The sequence below is a fragment of the Salvelinus alpinus genome, chromosome 11, assembly GCF_045679555.1.
Source record: "Salvelinus alpinus chromosome 11, SLU_Salpinus.1, whole genome shotgun sequence".
NCBI classification, from domain to species: Eukaryota; Metazoa; Chordata; class Actinopteri; order Salmoniformes; family Salmonidae; genus Salvelinus; species Salvelinus alpinus.
The window spans coordinates 56,069,467-56,093,181 of NC_092096.1; the positions used below are offsets into that span (position 1 = coordinate 56,069,467).

General features: G+C 39.6%; 2 protein-coding genes across 2 annotated transcripts in view; one reads left to right on the top strand and one right to left on the bottom strand.

The window, feature by feature from the left end:
• The window catches only part of LOC139534822 (uncharacterized), a 45,613-nt gene extending 23,998 nt beyond the window's left edge, over nt 1-21,615 (bottom strand). Inside the window, exons 1-4 of the mRNA XM_071334277.1 lie at nt 21,516-21,615; nt 11,664-12,029; nt 11,157-11,507; nt 1,610-1,954 (exon numbers count right to left, since the gene is read on the bottom strand). Coding sequence (XP_071190378.1) covers nt 1,610-1,954; nt 11,157-11,507; nt 11,664-12,029; nt 21,516-21,615 — 1,162 coding nt within the window. The remainder of the gene's footprint in view (nt 1-1,609; nt 1,955-11,156; nt 11,508-11,663; nt 12,030-21,515) is intronic.
• LOC139533338 (uncharacterized) overlaps nt 1-23,715 on the top strand; it is a 76,891-nt gene that overhangs the window by 24,500 nt on the left and 28,676 nt on the right. The window lies entirely within an intron of this gene.

Here is a 23,715-nt window from a genome sequence, read left to right on the forward strand (position 1 = left end):
AAGCCAAGAGAGGAAATACTAATTGACGAATAACATCATGACAAAGGCTATTTTGGTTTAACTCTTTATTTGTCTTCATAAGTGATCAGTATAATACAGTTGTCTACCGCTGGGTACTTTGGCCCTCAGGGTCACCCTATAAAAAAATAACCAAATCACTAACACACACAACAGAGATCTAAGTTAAGAGAGGCCAAAAGAGGCAACTACTCTGTGGCTCTTAAACAGTTGTGTTTTTACTTCTAACTCCTCCTCTCTATCCACACTCTATACCACTGACCTAACTGAGTTGGAGAGGGCTACAGTCGCCCTGAGGTACAATTCACAATTAGAAACTGGGTGGTTCGAGCCCTGAATGCTGATTGGCTGACAGCTGTGGCATATCAGACAGTATACCCCGGGTATGACAAAACATTCATTTTTACTGCTCTAATTACATTGTTAACCAGTTTATAACAGCAAAAAGACACCTCTGGGGTTTGTGGTATATGGCCAATTTACCACGGCTAAGGGCTGTATCCAGGCACTCCGCATTGGGTCGTGCGGAAGAACAGCCATGAGCTGGGGTATATTGACCATATCACACATGCCCTCAGGCCTTATAGCTTAATCATACACTGCAGAGATTGATTTACATTTCAATATATTTAATTTAAACACAGATACAATATAGCAAAATCTGAACTTATATTCAAAGATATGGCCAACCAATTGTCCTCCTCCTCCATCCTCCTCCACTTTATCATCTTGTAGCAGCATACACTACATGGGGGTCCAGCTCCTTCTCTCTCCTCCTCTCCATTTTCCTATTCTTGGAGGTGAAATTCAGGGCGGCATAATTCAATGTATCTGGATCTTGTATCTGTAGATTTATAAATATCATCACATACAATTATAATTTACAGTGTTTCTGAATAGTATTTCTGAATTATATTTCAAAAATAATATGGCTGAACATACAGTATTTAATACAGTATTTACCTGATCATTTTGTGGTTTTTGTTGAGAATCAGGTCCTGAATAGGATATGAAAGAGAGATGGGATGAGAGAAGAGGTGAACAGATCATTTCATTCTAGTTCACAGGCCCCATATTATCATGAAATGGGCTTCTACCTGTGTCGTGTCTTTTTGTGTCTCGTCTGATCTTGAGGACCAGGATGAGGAAGACTATAAGTAGTGCCGCGGTTACAACACCCAGGATCACAACCAATGGAATGAGGTACATTCCTACAAAACCCATTTCAATCAGAACCAGAACTATTTAAAACATTACCCTGTTTGCTACCAAGATTCTCAGTCTGGATTGCTTTAAGATGCCGTTGCACTTTAATTCTATTCTACTGTACTTTAATGGTAGATAATATTAATTCATTTACGAAAGATTCTCACTAACAGAATAAACATACCTTCTCCACAGTGCTCTCTACGGTCCTTTTCTGAAATGTTGTGACCTTTTGGACGATTAGGAGAGTTAAACATTCCTGCAGTTATTTACACTGTAGTACGATAGCGTTATATCTCCAACATTTTCTCAATAATATCTCTGATTCTTCAGATACATGTTAGTGCATTTGGAGTCATAGCAGACAATTTGTTGAAAAGATTACCTTGGACCTTCAGGACAGTTGCATTGGTGAAGATGATGAATTTATCAAACATTCCACAGCAGTACAGACCAGAATCAGCTACATCCACCTCTGTGATTTTGAGGAAGATTATTTTATGTCTGATGAACATTTCCATATGGCTGGGCTGAAAACCATTGTGATGCGTGACATACGGCTCAGAGCTGTACATAGACGCGATGCATAGGGGCTCTGAGCCGTTGACTTGCTTGAACCAGCCAACGTGTCCTGGAGCTCCAGTGACATTAGTGCACTGCAAAGTGACATTATCTCCAGGTTGGGCTACTACTGAGGGAGGAGGAGAGACAGACACAACAGGGGTCAGACCTGAAAGAGAGAAGACAAAGGTTTAGAAACAATTCCAAACATAGAACTTTCTGTTCCCTCATGCACTACTATACCTAAACCTAGTCTCAACTATAAATCACATAATCGTAATGACTTAGATAACTCACACAAGCCGTAGATGACAAGAGCTGATAAATATATGTGTACCATTCTGGGTTTAGATCTACACTGCCAGTCCATGAAGGAAGAACTACATCTTTAGATGAAAGTCATTTGTGATTAGGGGCGGGACATGGTGTGAGAGCCACAGCTGCATAAAATGACCAAAGATACATTTTTTCTTACCACCAACCACTGATTTTCCACTCTTACATTTAGTTTGAGAGAGAGAATGATAAGATATTAGTCGTAGGCTGTAGTTTATCATCATAGAAGTTACCAGAATTGACCATTTTAAGTTGGTTAAACATAGGGTATATTGTCAGTTATAAAGTAATAACGTTTAAACAAAGGGTCTGTGTTACAGTAAACATAAAAAATATGTTCTCACAGTGATGACACCAATTAAGGTTGCGTCGAATCATTATTTTGGGCATTCTTTCCACCCCCTGGGGTAGATAACTATTGGCTAGAATTGGTGGTTGTTAACCAATAGGGGGCGCTCCTCTGACTGCACCAAGTAGATCACTGAACTGAAGAACTCATGCAGTTAGCAGGAGCCTTGGCTTTTAGTCCACCTATACCTTAAACGTATTCTGAGTTTCGCTGCATTACATTTGATCATAGAAGATTAACATGGTAGTGTCAGCCCAACAGGACGCTCAGCTCTGTCTATCCGGCCTCTTGTAATCTGGGTTGTAAATTCTGCTTGTGAATATGTTAGTTGCAACCAAGATGATGATGATGATAACAACCAAAACAAATGTCATGTAGTTCAGCAATCCGGTATGATTCTCTTGAGAAGGAGAATAATAAATACGTATGTTTCAAATGAAGGAATTGGTAAGGTTTCTGACCAAAACAAACGGTGTCGTTAATAATACTTGTACTTATAGTTGGTGCCCCGTGTGAGGAGAAAATGATATTATCCCATTTTCTTGCATTTTATGAAGCCTTTTATTTAGAGATCAGGTCTCTGATCGCTAAAATATTATAACGTATCTAATAATATTAGTAGTCTAATAATTTCTATGGGGGAGATTATATGCTAAAGGTTACCTGATGGACTGGTAATTTGGTTGGTTGGTAATCTATCAGTTCAGATAAAAAATAGGAAGTAAAAAATGACATTAAGTACAGTATACAAGCAATCTTATTGAAGCAGTATATTTTCCTCTTACATGTACACATCGTCGAACATTACTGTGAAACATACATAACAGTAAGTCGATTAGTAGCTATTAATATACACATTAGATGTAAATTATGAGTCTTTCTATACCTCTAGGTCCTTTGTTCCTATCCTTGCATATCCCCCATGACAGTAGAATGATCACAATCACAATGACAGTGTTTGATGCGGCCAGACAACAGCGGTAAGAGTCAGGGAAAATCATACTCTGAAACCAAAGGATTTTATTATTTGAATCTGCTCATTTTCAATAAATGTTTTATTGGAGGAATATCAGGTAATATTACATTTTATCTTACAATACAGGTTACAAATATGCCTGCTATAAAACTCTGTAAATGGTAAATTGGTGAAATAAGTGAAAGAAATGACCTTGACTCTCCTGGCTGGACTGACTCTGACGCAAGCTGCCAAATGAGATGCTGGATCCTGGAATCTGCACCTTTTGTAATAAAACCAAGGCGCCATATGAATCCATATGAAAGGTATAATTTCCACATACAAAAGCCAGACAGTTACGTATTATTAAACTTCTGTGTTACTTACTATCATCAATCAAAAACACACCATACCACGCCATTCCCACAATTTCACAATCCTGTGCAGCAAAGTAATGCATCCCTATATCTGACTGCCTTGCATCTCTGAAATGGTCAGCATATAAGATGGTCCTATGGGGAGTCAACAACCAACTATATACACCTGAAGAAAACAAAAAAGACAATTCATTCACTGCCCGCTCTTTAGCGAGCCCAAACAACCCTGGCGGTGCAGCTTCAGGGAACAGCTACTTATATTCATAACTGTATGTTCCCTTTCAGCCGGTCACTCGATATAACATACTATGGGGACACACAATCATGCCCCAAGCCAACTCAGAGGGCACCAAACTTGGAGGCCCACGGCAGCCCAAGCACACAGAGGTTCCGCAAACGCGCTCTGCATAGCATTGACCAGAGTCGATGAACCACGGTAGCTAAATGCTCAAACCCACAGGGAAGTGTTGTAACCCTGATAAAAATGGTGTCTAACTTCAACTATGATGAAGTCCATAGACCCGAACGGTTCCAAAAAGGCTCACACATGTACCTGAGGAGTCTGGAATGCCTGAAATTACACTAGGAACTGCCAGTCCAAAAAAACAGGGCACTTGCTGTGACTTGATAATGTGCATTCGCATGCCTCCTCATCAACGAACCATGGCAGCCCAAGGCTCAATCCTACAGGGGAACTGTGGTAACCCGGATAAATGTGCAATCGGTGCACTGCCGGACACCAAGGCAGCCAAAGGCTCAATCCCACAAGGGAACTGTGGTAACCCGGATAAATGCACAACCGGTGCGCTGCCTAACACCCGCTCCTGGACTCAGCCATAAGAACACTATGAGCCAGACTGGGAGCAGTTACGTCCAAGTGATAAAACCTCACAAAGGCATGTGGGAACCTATCACCAATTGTCACGCTCCTGAACAATGCCCAAGAAGCTGCCACACCCCTAGTGGAGTAAGCATGCACACCGCTATGCAAACCTTGCCCTTTGCTGGCATACGCCAAGGAGAAAGATGCTGTTTAGAAAGTGCCTTACCCCGAGATGGATTAGCAAAACAGACAAAAAGCTGGTCCAAAACGGGGATATCCTTGGGCCGATCAATATATGTGCACAGAGCAAGCAATGGTCACAGGCCACTCAACTTTCGTTGCTCACTAGAAAGAAACGGAGGACATGAAAAGGGGAACAGTTCAAAAGCTGGAGAGCTGTAAGATATAGGCATGACCTTAGAAGCAAAAGCTGCATTAGGACGTTACATCACCTTGGAGTTGCAAGTCGCAAACTTCAAAGAGGGAGGGTGTACTGATAGCGTGTGGAGATGTCCACAACTGCCATGAGCAGGGCAGTCTTGTAGGAAAGGACCTCCAGGTCCACAGACTCCAATGGTTCAAAATGAGGCTAATACAGAGTGGCCAGGACCAAAGCCATATCCCAGGTCAGTGCCATAGGCTTAGACACTGGTCTGAACCGATGCTCGCCTTTCAGGAGAAAAATACCAAAGAACGCGGTCTCATTCACGCACTCTCATTCACGCCCTTGGAAACACTATAGCCAAAATGGGAGCCACCTAGAAAAACTAAAATTTCTGGCTCATTTTTCCAAAAACCAGCCTGAAACTTTTTCTAAAAACTGTTGACATCTAGTGGATGCCCTAGGAACTGCAATCGGGCACGATTTCGCCCTATTATAAAAGTGCCAGCCATTGAAATCAGTGGTAGGATGTCCTCTGGGTTTTGCCTGGCATTTCAGTTCTGTTATACTCACAAACATTATTTTAACAGTTTTAGAAACTTTAGAGTGTTTTCTATCCATTCTGGGCCTGAGTACCAGGCAGTTTACTTTGGGCACGCTTTTCATCTGGACGTCAAAATACCACCCCTTATCCCAAAGAAGTTAATAACGAACTTGTATGCCATCTGTAAATACGAATACAATTGTTAAATAACAAGCCTAGTTGGTTAAGCCAAAGAAAAATAATTTCCCGCTACCCATGATTGGCTGAGATAATGAGTGGGCTGGACATGCCGAGAGATGAGTTTGGATTGGTTTGCTATATAGCACTCTTCTGTCTATTTGAGCTGGTCAGTTTGTGTAGGTATTTTTTTTTTAATGTACCGCATAGTAAAATTTAACAAAAGACTCAACTATGAAAGTATCCATTTCAATACAACGTCACTGAAACAACTGTTTCAGAGCAATCTCGTCTGAGTGTGCCAGAGCGCAGAATAACTGATGAATTTACAAATGCCAACACCAGTTGAATATGCCTGGTGTCAGTAAACATTGGCAAAAAAACGTAATTAAATTGTTGCCAAGAGCCCAGTTACAGTCACCAATGCTCTGGATAACATGAAAACAGCCTAACCAGCTCTGCTAGGGCGAGTAAAATGGTCAGAGTTTGGGTGGGGGTTAAAGCTTAAGATGATTTGTACGGCATTGCACATAGTCAGTGTGACCCAGAGTGACTTGACATAACAACCGGCCAAGCAAGCTGTACAAACAAAACAGAAACGACATAGGACGTCTAATTTAATGAAAGGGGTTGCAGTCTGCCCGGGGTTGCAGTCTGCCATCATCCATGTATATGGGTAAGAGTCTAGCTACAGTTTCAGATATTATACATTTCTAATTTTGTCAGAAAGTTGTTTTCATTGCAAGTTAAAGCTTACTGTTAGCTAGCTAGCTGACATTAGATGGCTGGCTCACTAGCTAACATTACGTTTATGATCTGTGTGTAGTAATGTTATCTCAGAATGGCATTTTGCATTGCCAGTTAAAGCCTAATGTTATCTAGCTAATTAGCTACCATTGAACCTATTTGGTTCATTTTAGCTAGCTATGACAACCAGTTTGTATTGCAAGTACTCTATGGATTAGGATTATGGTTCATTGTTTAGCTAGTATCTAAACAAAAGACTCCAACCTGCCAGATGATACATGACCCATCAAGTTAGCCAGTTGTATCTGACTGTGATTACGGCTATCTATTGTATAATAATGCCAAAATATATGCATCTGTAATTTGTCTTTCAGCATCATTAGAACACGCCTGACTCTCCTCCACCAGTCATACAAGGAGAATATTCTAACGCCTCCCATCAAAAAGAGAGCTGACCCAAGCAAGCACAGGTTACACCTGAAGCATGAGGACTTGCAGCGAGTGGTGAACTTCATCAACAACTACGCAGAGGATAATGCAATAGTATAACCAGGACGCCACCCAGGACACAAACACTTTGGTGTAAAGTTGCTGCCATCCCACGTGACAAAAGCAGCCGTGTGGCATCTCTACAAGGAATTGATGACAACACATGGTATATAAAGCAAAAACAACACGTTTTGATTATTTAATTGACCTCCAACATGATTGGAACTACTTTTATTGAGCTCACATTATTTCTGTATTTTCAAGAGGTATGTGTAGTCGGGCTGTGTGTTATCACTTTAACTTCCAGTTTCCAAGATGATGTTTCTGTATGCAGTGATGCTGCTGCGCACATTTGTAGGTAAGTGAAACTTACCTGATAATGATGCATTAAAAACATACATTACGTTTTACTTTACATTTTCATTTTCGTTACGTTACATTTTCTTTTCATGAACTTATCTTAATGTTATTTAGTTGTTTGCAGGTGCTCTATCCTTCTGACCCTATGCAGCCAGGTCCCATCTACTTTTTAACTCCCCGCAAGTGTGGCTTGTTTGGTGTCTATTGTGAAGGAATACCACAACAAGTCAACTACTTGATTGATGAAGGTATGTCATCCAGCAAAGGCAGCAGCGCAGTCATCAACTACATGCACCATGATCTACATGGTGTAACGGCAGCCTTCCCTCTCTTCACGAGAAGAGAGGGTGTAACAGGGATCGGACCAACACGCAGCGTAGCCAGTGCTCAACATGTTTAATAAAACGAATAAACAGTGAACACTTAACAAATAACAAAATAACAAATGTGGCAAACCGATACAGTCCTAGCTGGTGCAGAGAAAACACAAAGACAGGAAACAACCACCCACAATCCCCAACACAAAACAAGCCACCTATATATGATTCCCAATCAGAGACAACACAAAACATCTGCCTCTGATTGAGAACCATATTAGGCCAAACATAGAAACAGACAAACTAGACACACAACATAGAATGCCCACCCAGCTCACGTCCTGACCAACACTAAAACAAGCAAAACACACAAGAACTATGGTCAGAACGTGACACATGGCCTGATCACAGGCCACACCAAGTTTTCCCCCGACTGGTGCTTCGGCCTCATCAAGCAGCGCTTCAGAAAGACCAGAGTTAATACAGTCTGAGATTTCTGGTGTTGTGAAGGACAGCACTGTGACAGGGGTCAACATCCCACAGCTGGTTGGACTGGAGGATGGTACGGTGCTGGTGGAAAGCTATGGCTGGCAACAACACTTGACGCCGTACTTCAGGCCACTGCCACAGATCAAGCTGTACCTGCACTTCAGGTGAATATCATTTTCATTGCATTGTATGAGGTTATTCTTCTTATATAAACTTGGGAGGTGAATTGATATTGTGCAAGGTTGTAATGTCAACATTTTTTTTTGTTATTTACTGTTTTACAGCTTCGATGTTCTGGAGTCTGGTGTTGTTGATGCCGAATGAGCGTTTGGACTCAGTCGGTACCAGGTTTCAGCTGCTGCGCAACGCTGACATCCTTCCTCCCATAGATGGTCTGCCTGTACAAGCACCACCTGGACTGGACACCGCTAGACAAACTTATCTTTTGAGAAGATCAGGGAGTTTGGCGACGAAGAGGCTATTGACATCACATGCCCTGCATAGATTCCCTTGTTCATGCATGGTTTGGACGGACCAGTCATCAGCACTATATGCAGTGCCTCTATTCAAATGACTCTCTCCTAACACACACACCATACGTTGCTGCTACTATTTTATCCTGCTGCTCAGCCACTTTACCCCTGATTGTATGCATATAACTACCTCATCTATCACTGATATCATTATTGATGTTGTTCTTGTACAAACTGTATATTATTTTATTTATATTGACACTATCTTTTTCAGATATTGCTACTATGCAAGTAACCATTGGTCATCCCTACTGCATCTGATCTGTCAAACTCACTAAACACAAATGCTGAGTGTTGGAGTGTGCCCCTGGCTAAAATTGTGCCATCTGGTTTGCTTAATGTAAGGATTCTTTTATTTTTTATTATTTATACTTTTACTTTTGATACTTAAGTACATTTTAGCAATTCCATTTACATTTGGAACTTAAGTATTTTTAAACGAAATACTTTTGGACTTTTAGTCAAGTAGTATTTTAGTGGGTGACTTTTACTTTTACTTGACTCATTTTCTATTAAGGTATCTTTACTCAAGTATGACAATTTATTACTTTTTCCACCACAGGATGTGGCCGGGGGGTTATAGCATTTCTTTCACATGACCCATCAATTTAGACAAGTGTGTCTGGGTAAGCATCATCTAAATCTTGTAAAATATTTTTATCTGGACACTTTCTCGTTACCTGGGATTTTTCCTTATTGTAGGCTACTACTTTTACCACTTTTAGTCTTAATCTTTACTACACTACTCACAATTTAGCACAGGACCTCATATGTGAATTGTTAAAGAGATGGATGTGGCTGGCTTAAGAGGGTGTGAACACTGCTGAATGGGTGTAGACAAAGGAAAGTTCTCCAGTAGGTACCAAAAAATTCAAAGGCCATTTTCTCAAAAGTGAGGTTACAAGTTTATCAACTTTCAAAGCAGAATTACTTTCCCATTGTTCCTCAAATGCAGTGTACGATATACCATTTTGTAGCTCTGAGTCTCTACTTTTATCCAATGTAAAAATCACAATTTAAAATGTTGCTACATAAGACCGATTTGAGCCGGTCGGCCATTTAAATTTTACAGTATGTCACCTAAACTGATGAGTACTGAAACATTTGAACAGACAGTAAACCATATTTGCATTTGTAACAGCTGAAGGCTTGAGAAACTGAATCATAGAATATATCTATTTCCTGATGAGGTAGATGAGGAAAATGATGGTCAGACAGCAGAGGAGAACTCCAGTTCTTATGATGGAGAGGAGGACAAGGATCCTCATATCCACTTCAGTCGTAACCTGAATGTCACCACCTGAAAGAATTAAACCTTTTATATTCCCCATTTTTGTATAATTCTATACACTGCTCAAAAAAATAAAGGGAACACTTAAACAACACAATGTAACTCCAAGTCAATCACACTTCTGTGAAATTAAACTGTCCACCTGTTAAATTGTGGCCTGCTGGAGGTCATTTTGCAGGGCTCTGGCAGTGCTCCTCCTGCTCAAAGGCGGAGGTAGCGGTCCTGCTGCTGGGTTGTTGCCCTCCTACGGCCTCCTCCACGTCTCCTGATGTACTGGCCTGTCTCCTGGTAGCGCCTCCATGCTCTGGACACTACGCTGACAGACACAGCAAACCTTCTTGCCACAGCTCGCATTGATCTGCCATCCTGGATGAGCTGCACTACCTGAGCCACTTGTGTGGGTTGTAGACTCCGTCTCGTGCTACCACTAGAGTGAGAGCACCGCCAGCATTCAAAAGTGACCAAAACATCAGCCAGGAAGCATAGGAACTGAGAAGTGGTCTGTGGTCACCACCTGCAGAATCACTCCTTTATTGGGGGTGTCTGGCTAATTGCCTATAATTTCCACCTTTTGTCTATTTCATTTGCACAACAGCATGTGAAATTTATTGTCAATCAGTGTTGCTTCCTAAGTGGACAGTTTGATTTCACAGAAGTGTGATTGACTTGGAGTTACATTGTGTTGTTTAAGTGTTCCCTTTATTTTTTTGAGCAGTGTATAATCAGGGTTGGGTAGGTTACTTTCTAAGTGTAATTCGTTACAGTTACTTGTTATCTGTCCCCAAAATTATAATCAGTAACGTAACTTTTGGATTACCCAAACACATTTGGTGTCTCATCATAGTGGTCTCTGACCTGTGGTCAGACTCAATCAGGTGAAAACAAATTTTATTTGCGCCTTTTTTCAATGCTGAATTGAATGTCATTCAGAAAACAGAAAGGTGTTATAATGTATTTTTCCCCAACCATCCTTTCTGAATTTACAAGTAATCCAATAATTAATCATCTAGTTTTTCAAAAGTACCTGAAATCTGATTGCAATATTTTTGTTGGTAATGTAACTGTAACTGATTACAGTTACATGTAATCAGTTACTCCCCAGTTGCTCCACAACCATGTATATAATATAGTATTGGCTAATACAGTGTAATAACTAAGGGTTATGTTTGTATATTGTTAATAAACAAGCATATTATATTTACCATGAATGTCCAGCTTGGTCCCGTCTCCAAACAGTATCTCCCCACATGAAGCCACAGCACAGTCGTAAGTCCCATCATCAGAGAGGCTGAGGTTCCTCTTGGGGAGGTTGTAGATACATCTCTGTGTAGGAGACCCAGCCTCAGGGCTCTTCTCACACTGATCACTCCTGTCTCCATGGGTGTAAATCATTCCTGGACGGGATTCTCCTGAGCCATGTCTGAACCAATAGACACTGTGTCCTCCTGCACATGTCTCAGTGTGTATTGTACAGTTGAGAGTCACAGAGACCCCTGGCTGGACTGACTCAGATACATGCTGCTGGAGCACAATCTTACTGTTGGACTCTGAACCTGAAAAGAGTGTTTATATCTGTCAGCAAATCACGTTGAATATGCTGTAGTAAGACTATATCCAAAATGTAACTTTTATTTTTACGGCTCTTTATCTATCAATTCCATTTTTTGGGAATGTCTGAAAATATCAAAATACATTTCTCAGTACTATACCTTTTACATTGAGAATGGTTCCTTTTCCAAATTCTACCACGTTTGAGTGTGCGCTCCCACAGTAGTATGTGGCTGAATCCGAGCCTTTCATGTCTGAGATGCTGAGGTGATTTACGCCATTGCTGCTTTGCACTGAGAACCGAGGGTTATCCTTAAACTCATGGTAAAATGTAGCACTTTTGTCATACTTATAGACGGTTGAGATGAGATGAGGTTTTTCTCTGTAGGGTTGCTTGTACCAGGAGAAATGCATGGCCATTTCGCCTTTATAGAGGCATTGCAGGACCATTGTGTCTCCAACATTGGCTGACATGAGACCACTCTCCTGTTGTATGGCAGAGGGCTCAGTCCCAGCTAGCGCATGAACTATAAATAAAACAAAAGGAAACGTCTTACAAAAATATATTAAACCTTAAAAGATTATACATTAAAAGATTGCATTGCCTGCACCTTAGAGGCTGCTGCCTATGTACATAGACATGGAACACTGTTCACTTTAATAATGTTTACATACTGTTTTACCCACTTCATATGTGTATACTGTATTCTAGTCAAGGCCTATGCTGTTTAACTATTGATGTGCATATACTATTCTATACTACGTATTCTTCAGATATACTACATATTCTATCCATACTGTCTATACATCCCATCACACACACACACATATACAGCTCGGGAAAAAATGAAGAGACCACGGCCGCTGTATGTATGTATATATACTGTATCAATACATACATATACATAAACACATACATACATATATATATACATACATATATATATATATATATATATATATATATATATATATACATACATATACATATATACATATGTATGTATATAAATATGCATGTATATATATATGTATATATATATGTACATACATATATGTATATATATGTGTATGTATATACAGTATATATGTATATATACATATACGTATGTATATATATATATACATATATATATATATACATACAAATATACTAATATATATACATATATATATATACATACATATATACATATATATATGCATACATATATTTACATATATGTATGTATATATATATGTATATATATATATTAGTATATTTGTATATATATATGTATGTATATATATGTATGTATATGTTTACATACACATATATATATAAATGTATATATATATACAGTTGAAGTCGGAATTTTCACAATTCCTGACATTTAATCCGAGTAAAAATTCCCTGTTTTAGGTCAGTTAGGATCACCATTTTATTTTAAGATTGTGAAATGTCAGAATAATAGTAGAGAGAATGATTTTTTTCAGCATTTATTTCTTTCATCACATTCCCAGTGGGTCAGAAGTTTACATACACTCAATTCGTATTTGGTGGCATTGCCTTTAAATTGTTTAACTTGGGTCAAACGTTTCAAGTAGCCTTCCACCAGCTTCCCACAATAAGTTGTGGGAATTTTGGCCCATTCCTCCTGACAGAGCTGGTGTAACTGATTCAGGTTTGTAGGCCTCCTTGCTCGCACACGCTTTTTCAGTTCTGCCCACACATTTTCTATGTGATTGAGGTCAGGGCTTTGTGATGGCCACTCTAATACCTTGACTTTGTTGTCCTTAAGCCATTTTGCCACAACTTTGGAAGCATGCTTGGGGTCATTGTCCATTTGGAAGACCCATTTGTGACCAAGCTTTAACTTCCTGACTGATGTCTTTAGATAGTGCTTTAATATATCCACATAATTTTTCTCCCTCATGATGCCATCTATTTTGTGAAGTGTACCAGGCCCTCCTGCAGCAAAGCACCCCCACATCATGCTGCTGCCACCCCCATGCTTCACGGTTGGGATGGTGCTCTTCGGCTTGCTAGCCTCCCCCTTTTTCCTCCAAACATAACGATGGTCATTATGGCCAAACAGTTCTATTTTTGTACCATCAGACCAGAGGACATTTCTCCAAAAAGTTCGATCTTTGTCCCCATGTGCAGGTGCAAACCGTAGTCCGGCATTTTTATGGTGGTTTTGGAGCAGTGGCTTCTTCCTTGCTGAGCAGCCTTTCAGGTTATGTCGATATAGGACTCGTTTTACTGTGGATATAGACACTTTTGTACCTGTTTCCTCCAGCATCTTTACAAGGTCCTTTGCTGTTGTTCTGGGATTAATTTGCTCTTTTTGCACCAAAGTACATTCATCTCTAGGAGACAGAACGCGTCTCCTTCCTGAGCGGTATGACGGCTGCGTGGTCCCATGGTGTTTTATTCTTGAGTACTATTGTTTGTACAGATGAACGTGGTACCTTCAGGCGTTTGGAAATTGCACCCAAGGATGAACCAGACTTGTGGAGGTCTACAATTTTTTCTCTGAGGTCTTGGCTGATTCCTTTGACTTTCCCATGATGTCAAGCAAAGAGGCACTGCGTTTGAAGGTAGGCCTTGAAATACATCCACAGGTATACCTCCAATTGACTCAAGTGATGTCAATTAGCCTATCAGAAGCTTCTAAAGCCATGACATCCTTTTCTGGAATTTTCCAAGCTTTTTAAAAGCACAGTCAGCTTAGAGTATGTAAACATCTGACCCACTGGAATTGTGATACAGTGAATTTTAAGTGGAATAACCTGTATGTAAACAATTGTTGGAAAAATTACTTGTGTCATGCACAAGGTAGATGTCCTAACCGACTTGCCAAAACTATAGTTTGTTAAAAATACTTTTGTGGAGTGGTTGAAAAACAAGTTTTAATGACTCCAACCTAAGTGTATGTAAATTTCCGAATTCAACTGTAATATATACATACTCCAGACTCTGACATTGCTCGTCCTAATATTTATTCATTCAATTGTTTTACCTTTTAGATTTGTGTGTATAGTTGTGCATTCACAAAAGTTCTGAACCTTTCTATTCTCATAGTTTCTACAGATTGTAAATTAAAGATTTTTTTTTTGCTAAGAGTATTATTTTATTATTGATCTATGACAATCCCCCAGCAGTGTTATTTGCAGAGTTAGCTCCAGGTATTTGTTGCAATTCTCCATCCATTCCTGAACCTCTGACCAAAATCAAGCTACATATGGACAGTACCAAAATAAATGATCTCACGATTCTGTCTCTTTTTAGGAAAATCTGCAGAGCTGGGATGGGTTGTATCCCACATATGTTTACCATTGTAATGGTTGCAAGAATTTTGTATAATAATTGAAATTGAAAAACTCAAAGTTTCGAATCCAGCGTCGTTTTGTGTATCAGTTCATAAACTATGTGCCATGGAATTGGTACATCGAAAATCTCTTCCCAAATATTTTGCAATCAACATTGTACAGCTGTCAATTTTTGGGTTCTTAAATTAAACTGGTATACGTTTCTATTTTTCACAATTCTCTTTAATCCAAATTTGGCCTTTAATGCAGGGTCGACAGAAAAGTTCCTTACTTTCTACTCTTTCCACTTGCCTCTTCAATTTTTGAGTTAATGCTGCACTTAGTTGGTTGTAGTTTTGAGTAGAGCAGACATTTCCATATATTTTTGCTAGCTGCATGTGTGACATAACTCTGCCAGTCCTATTTATGATATCATTTACAAAGATTATACCGTTTTTTAAAAGAAATTCTCCAAAAATATAGTTTTTTTAATCAATTAGTACATTTTCTGGTGGATTAAACTGAAATTGCAAACAACTTTCTATGGCTTGTTTTAGAAATAGCTACATTTTGGAGAATATTTCATTTTGAAATAATTGAAAGTGAGAGGTTCTAATCTGAATAAAGGGAAAAAGGCCTTTCTTGAACATTGGGTGAGACATTCTTACTAATCTGCTAGAGAACCAATTCGGAATTAGGTATAACTGTCACGTTCGTCATAAGGAGTAGACCAAGATGCAGCGTGGTATGTTTCCATCCTTTATTTTGGAATAGAAAACTTCGAAGAACTTAACAACAAAACGAACAAATGAAACGTGAAGCTAAAAGTAGTGCTCACAGGCAACTATACCTAGACAAGATCCCACAAAGCACAAAGGGGAATGGCTACCTAAATATGATCGCCAATCAGAGACAACGATAAACAGCTGCCTCTGATTGGGAATCATACCAAGCCAACATAGATATATAATTGCCTAGATGACCCACCCTAGTCACACCCCGACCTAACCAACATAGAGAATAACAGGCTCTCTATGGTCAGGGCGTGACAATAACTTTTGTATGACTGAAGCCTTTATAATGCTATAATATTTAATAATTTCTGCACTCCGAATTCATATTCATTATATAAATAGGCCGGTTTAATTTTGTCTTGCTTGCAGTTCCAAATCAAATTTTATTTAATATTAATTTTAAAAAACAAGTCATTAGGTGTAGGCAAGGCCATAAGCAAAATTGGTCAACTGGGATATGACTAAAGAGTTATTCAGGGTGATTTTTCCACAAATAGACAGGTATTTTCCTTTCCACGGTAGCAAGATCTTATCTATTTTTGCTAACTTTCTGTAAAAATGTTTTGTAGTGAGATCATTTCTTTCTTTCGGGATATGAATAACGAGTATGTCTACATCACAATTAGACTATTTTATTGGTAAACTACACGGTAATGTAAAAGTTGTATTTTTTTGTGATCCAATATGTAATATAGTACATTTATCATAATTTGGTTGTAATCCAGAGGTCAGAAAAATTATCTAGATCCTCCAAATTGTGGATTTAAAAGAAAACATGAATAATCAGCGTACAATTTGAGTACAATTTGTTGTGTATTGTTAGACAGTACTGCGCTGTTGGAACTAGGAACACAAGCATTTCATTACACCCGCAATAATATCTGGTAAATATGTGTATGCGACCAATAACATTTGACTTGATTTGCAAGATTAGGTTGCCTCAAAGTGTCTGTGAATGTTAATTGAATAAATTGGACCATTGTACTCCCTGATGAAGGGTATGCTGAAACATGTTGGAGTTTTTTTTGGAAATGTTGTTCTATTGAACATACCATCATAATAAAGTAAATACAACTTACCGATCTCTCCAAGAAGAAGAAATTTGCACAGTGGTGCGAACATCTTAATAGCTGTCATCCTCTTCAAAACCTGTGTCTTCTGTGGAAAAGTCTACCCCTGTAGAACAAGACTTCTCAAATGAGGCTATTTAGTTTCTGAGATGCATTGTATAGTCTGCGGTATGTCATTTAGCATTTCAGCAGAATTTTCTAGTTTCCCCAGTGGGAGGCTAAGTGCCCCTGTGGTGGCTTCACCTAACCCAGATTAAAAGAGACCGGATGGATAGAGCTGAGCGTCCTGTTGGGCTGACACTATTGTGTTTGTCCTCTATGATCAATGCTTTCAAATGTAATGCAGCGAAGCTCAGAATGTCACTTTTTTGGATGAAGAATGAAGTTTAGCTAATGCCTGGCCTTCAATTTCAAACGAGGACAAATACTGTTGTCTTAAAAACGAAGTTAAGCTAAAGCCTGGCCTTCATTTTCAAAGGACAATCCCTTTTAAGGTATACATTTGGTGGACTACAAGCCAATGCTCCTACCAACCGCAAGAGTTCCTCAGTTCACTGATCTACTTGGTGCAGTCAGAAGAGTGCCCCCTATTGGCCAATGACCACCAACTCCAGCCAAAAGTTACCCATACCAGGGGGTCCTCCCGCCAGACAAAATTATTCAACTCAACCGTTCTGGGTGTCATCACTGTGAAAACAGATTTTGAATATTTACTAGCTGTCATCCAGCCCCTTTATTTAAATGTCATTACTTTAAAATGGACAATATACACTATGTTTGAGCAACTTAAAATGGTACAATTCTGGGAACGTCTATGATGATAAACTACAGCCTACAACTAAAATATTGTATCCTTCGCTCTCTCAAACCAAATGTAAGAGTGGAAAATCAGTGGTTGGTGATGAGAAAAAATGATCTGTTGTCATTGTATGCAGCTGTGGCTCTCACACCATGTCCCGCCCCTAATCACACATTACTTTCATCTAAAGATGGACTCCTTCCTTCACAGTCTGGCAGTGTAGCTCTAAACACAGAATGGCACACATATTTGTATCAGCTGTTGTCCTCTATGTGTAAGTTATCTAAGTCATTACGATTATGTGATTTATAGTTGAGACTAGGTTTAGGTATAGTAGTGCATAAGTGAACAGAAAGTTCTATGTTTGGAATTGTTTCTAAACCTTTTTCTTCTCTCTTTCAGGTCTGACCCCTGTTGTGTCTGCCTCTCCTCCTCCCTCAGTGTTGGACCATCCTGGAGATAATGTCAATTTGCAGTGCACTAATGTCACTGGAGCTCCAGGACACGTTGGCTGGTTCAAGCAAGTCAACGGCTCAGAGCCCCTATGCATCACATCTATGTACAGCTCTGAGCCGTATGTCACGCATCACAATGGTTTTCAGCCCAGCCATATGGAAATGTTCATCAGACATAAAATAATCTTCCTCAAAATCACAGAGGTGGATGTAGCTGATTCTGGTCTGTACTGCTGTGGAATGTTTGATAAATACATCTTCTTCACCAATGCGACTGTCCTGAAGGTCCAAGGTAATCTTTCAACAACTTGTCTGCTATGACTCCAACTGCACTAACATGTATCTGAGGATTCAGACATGGAACAAGTATATGAGGAAAACGTTGGAGATATAATACCATCGTACTACAGTGTAAATAACAGTGGGAATATTTAACTATCCTAATTGTCCAAATATTTAACTCTCCTTATCGTCCAAAAGGTCACAAAGATTCTGAAAAGGACCTTACAGAGCACTGTGAAAAAGGTCTGTTTATTCTGTTATTTTTATGTGAGAATCTTTTATAAATAAAGTAATATGATGTACAATGAAAGTGCCACAGAATATAAATAACCAGCAACTTATAGCAACCTAGCCAGAGAATACTTGTTATTTCAGTTGCTGATCCACAGATGAGAATCCTGGTCCTTCTTTCTCTACATCATAAGAACGGATGTTCTCTGCTGCTTGAACATATTCATCATCCTCTACACCACCAGGGAAAATAATAAAATAATAAATAAATTAAGCTAAGGCCAATGTCAACAGAGTATATGTAGTATGTTACTTGCATTCATCCAATCCCTGTGCATCCACCTATTGTATATGCATTAAAGTCCCAGTGCAGTTAAAAACGTGATTTCCTGTGATTTATATGTGTCCGGATTTCTCTATTGACGCTTATATCAAATGTCAGTGATTTATTCATTTTTTGTGAAAAGTGAAGATTCAGAGGTTCAAAGTTGTATATCATACACTGTAGATGGAGGAAACATGGGAAAGTTATGCTGCTTTAAAAGTTGATAAACTTGTTAAATGACCTTTTCACACTTCTTAGAGAGCTGTTCTTTGTTTAGGTCCATATAGCATTGTTCACACCCTCTTAAGCCTTAGCCCCACCCACACATGCGAGTCAGCATGGCATTGTCCTCCAGAAAGTAGTCTCTCTACTTATACGCAGCTATATTCAGGGAAGCAATGCTTTTGAGGGCTGTAGCAACACTTTGACAGTTGTCCAAAGCTAGATATTTCCAAAAATCTGCTGTAGCAAAGATTATCTATATACTGACCAACAATGCCCCCTTTCTGTTATAGACAGAACCCTGTAACATGACAGACCAATCTGGACTCATCTCTCAGCCAATCATGACCAACCAGGAAGGGTAATTTCTTTCTCCCTGTATAGCTCAGAGCTCATAATTTAGCATTTGTATAATGTTAACAGATCCAACACAAGTTTTTAAATAAGGCACAGGAAAGTTCACATGTTCAAGAAGGCATTTCTGCCCAAAAAATAAGAAAATATGCGACCCGATTCAGGAAACTAGGCGTATGTCGCAAGTCACGGCTTCACAGGAGAGCGTTTTTTTGCAGAATTGCCTTCTCGAACATGTGAGCGTTCATGTGCCTTAATAACAAACTTACATGCCATCTATAAATATGAATACAATTGTTACATTACAAGCCTTATTTGTTAAGCCACAGAAAAAGAGCATAATGACTGGGCTGAACATGCCGAGAGAGGAGTTCGGATTGGTCTGCCATATAGAAGGCTTCTGTCTATTTGAGCTGATCAGTCTGTGTTGGTCAGTCTGTGTGGGTAATCCTGTCGAACGCGGCTTTTAAACAAACTTTTATTGTGTAGTGGAGCTGCATAAGTGTTGTTCTCCACTTTCTGGAGGATCATATTTTGAAATCAGTGGAATTAGAATATGATAGCTAAAGAGATGGAGAAAACACCTGTCTCCGGATTACATCTTCAAACTAAAGGCAACTGTGGCATGGCATTCGTGACAGGGAGACGCGTCCATCATGAATGATGATGTATACAGGTAAGATAGTCTAGCGTTAGCTAGCTACATTTTCAGATATTACACGTTTCTATTTTGACAAAATGGGGTTTCATTTCAAACTAAAGTGTACTGTTAGCTAGCTAGTTAACTTTAGCTGTCTGGCTCCCTAGCTGATGTTATTATTTGTATCCCAGAGCCATTTTCTTTTCTAGTTAGAGACGAATGTTAGCTAGCTAACATTGTACCTGGTTGGTTAGCTCCCAGCATATTCATGCAGGGTATTAAACACATGATTAGGCACTGTGTTCATTGTTGTTTAACCCTTTCACACGTAGCATCACACGAGTGTGATCATTCTACAGTGGTCCCTTTAGCGTACGATCACACCGGTTAGAACGATTAGAACGGCTCATTTAGAACGGCCAGTTTCGAATGACGCAACAATCAACATTTGAGCTGGCCACACTTTTTTTCAGAAACATTTTGCACAAACACAGTTCTTGTAAAGTTATGTCCTGAATGTGAGCAGTTTATTTTTGGATGCAATGTTCAGACATTCACAGAAGTATCTACAGCATAACACAATCATCCAAACCGGAAAAACGTAGGCTACATTTGTACAAGCGGTAACTGAGGAAAGATTGACGTAACACAAGGGGTCATATTTGTATAACTCTCGCTGACAAACTACAATATGAATTAGCTAATAGAAATGACTATTTATAATTAATCACATCACGGGTGAGCTCACCATTGATCAAAATAATTGAGTAAAACACTAGAAATCGAAAGTAATCTGATGATGGGTAGTTTCTGCACGCCGCCATGCTTTTTTCCCCTCACAGAAACCTAAGAGGAGACCAGATGAGTTTGGTCTGTTTATAGTATGCATGTTCAAGGGGGGGGGGGGGGTCGTCTACCATCGTTCACATCCAACCATTTATTTCCGGAAGTCCTCAAAAAATGAGTGAACCCTTACTCACCTCATTTTGTTATAACATCTTTGGTCCAACAGACGATTACGTGAAACCCAGAATGCATTGTATATCAACAAACATGGCTACACACAGCTGGAATTAGCTTAGCCCATCATAATCAGTACAACCTTCAAAACAGTATTTTACACACATAATATGGGCCCATTACAATCTATGTAAGAATCAGAAGGCATGGTTTGTCAACAGTCATTGAAAACATGTGAATGAAACAGTAAATATATAAATAATTACCACACAAAACATTTTCTGATAGTGATTTATTGATACAAGTGGCGCGTGCCGGCAGTCAATCACGTAACCACTCACTCCCACTCTGAGCCATTCAGTGTTGTTGTTTATTTATGTAGCTAGTGAGCTAAGCTGTAGCATTAGCAATGTCTTTCAAAAGGAGACAACTCACAAATGTGGAAAATCTGGAGATTTTTATAAAATTCTGACAATGAGTCTGAGTATGAAACTCAGGAATCAAATTCTGACAGTGACAGTGAGGAGCTGCCCCACAACCTTGTAGCCTTTGAGAACCCTGAATCTGAGGATCCCTTGTCCACTGACAAAGTCCCAGGTCCCTTTTGAAGATGCTGGTGGTGATGGAGGCAGACCGACAGTGGATGAAGTACAGGAGTTCTGTGATAGCTGGAAGGCCGCCAGCCATTTCACCCCTCCTGGCCCTGCTGTTTGCTTTGATGAGTCCCAGTCTGGAGTGCAACGCCCCTTTTGCCATTTCCAACTGAGTGCTTCAAGTTGTTTCTGACAGAGGAGCTGGTGGGAGACATAGTAGAGAAGACCAATCGCTATGCCTTGGAGCTACAGGAGAAGAGAAAGCCAGGAGTGGGGGGGACAACCACAATTAGTGAAATGTATACCTTCCTGATGACAGTCCTTCTCATGAAGAGGAGAAGAACTCCCTAAGAGAATACTGGAGCACAGATCCTATGTTTGCAACTCCTTTCTTTGCCACCCTCTTTTCACAAGCCTGCTTCCTAGTTCTGCTGCGATGACTGCATTTCATCAGCAATGCTACTACCATCCTAAATTACCCGTTATACAAAATAAGAAATGTCAACAGCTGGCAGTAAAGTGGCATGACAAACGAGACGTCCATGTCCTCTCCACTGTCCAAACAGCAACCATGTCGACCACAGGGAAGGTGGACCACCTGACGGGAGGGAGAAAAATCAAAATCAGACTGTGTGCTTGACTTTAACCTCAAAATGGGGGCAGAGGATAAGGCGGCTTTGTGGAATGCACTCAGAAAACGACCAAGTGGTATAAGAAGATATAAAAAAAAAAATCCAGGATAGCTTCAAAATACAACAAGCCAATACTTCTCTCACACAATTCGCATAGTTTTACAGAGCTTATAGAAGAATGTAGCTAGCTACATAAGCACGATTGAGTATAACACCATAAAGGTTATTAAATGAGTCACGTTAAAAGGTTCCACGGTTAAAAGGAATATACACAAATATATTATGCTAGCTACAGTAGAAACGACATAACACAACATACAGAAACTATTATAACGTAATAAGGCACTTACTTTGATAGGAACGCAGTCTGTAGTGACGCTTCTAGCACTGAGACGCTGTGCCTTAGACAGCTGCGCCACTTGGGAGTCATAAGGCCAGGGTAGCTTCAAAATACAACAGATGCTAATACTTCTCTGATGCAATTATCATTGTTTTCCAGAGCTAATAGAAGAATGTAGCTAGCTACCTAAGTATTGAGTATAACACCATAAAGTTTATGAAATGAGCAACGTTACCTCGCGGTTATAAGGAATATACACAAAAATATTATGCTACAGTAGAAACGGCATAACACGACATACAGAAACTATTATAACGTAATAAGTCACTTACTTTGATAGAAACGCATACATTTCCAAAGTTATTATTGGTAACGAAAACAACTATGACTGCGATGCAGGCAACAGACGGAAGATGTGAACACGTGTGTGCAGGATGGGAGATTAGCAAAAGTCTGCAGACTTGAACTGCACAAACAATTGTCAAGTGTTTGTGGAATTTTGTCCGGGTCAGAAATGTCAAAAATATTTATTGGTCCGCAAAAGTAAAAATGACTACTTTTATGTGAATGAATGAGGCAGAACACAACTGAATTGAAACTGTTCTTAGAAAATAAAAAACTTGTTAGAAAATAATTTGAAATTGACAAGTTGAAAATAGCCTATAAATAAAAACAGGCTGCGTGCCTTGGTTTGACGGCAGTGCGGATTAAATGTACTGTTGCGTAACAATCCCATTCTGGAATGGAGAGAACGTTCTAACACCACTGGCATAAAAAAAATTCACGCTGGGGCGACTGCTGGAGATATTCGGAACTCACGCATGAAAGGTTTAACTAGCTAACGTTAGCTGGCTGGCTTGTTAGCTTACGTGACATAACGTGTGTGATCTTACACGTTGTTTACCCAGCTAGGTTCATTGTTTACCTAGCTAGCTACTTGTCTTAAGCTAAAGGGTTCAACACCCGTTGAATATGGACAGTGTCAGGTAACGTCTGAAAAAAAGCGTAATGAAAATGTTGCAAGCAGAGCTGGTTAGGCTGTTTTCATGTTATCCATAGGTAAACAAGTCATCGGCCAGAGCGTCAAATGTGCGCTCTGAACGCTCCGAGAGCGAAACGAGATGGGTGGGGCTAAAGCTTAAGAGGGTGTGAACGTTGCTGAATGGGTGTAGACAAAGAAGTGCTCTTCACTAGATACCAAAACATTCAAAGGCCATTTTCT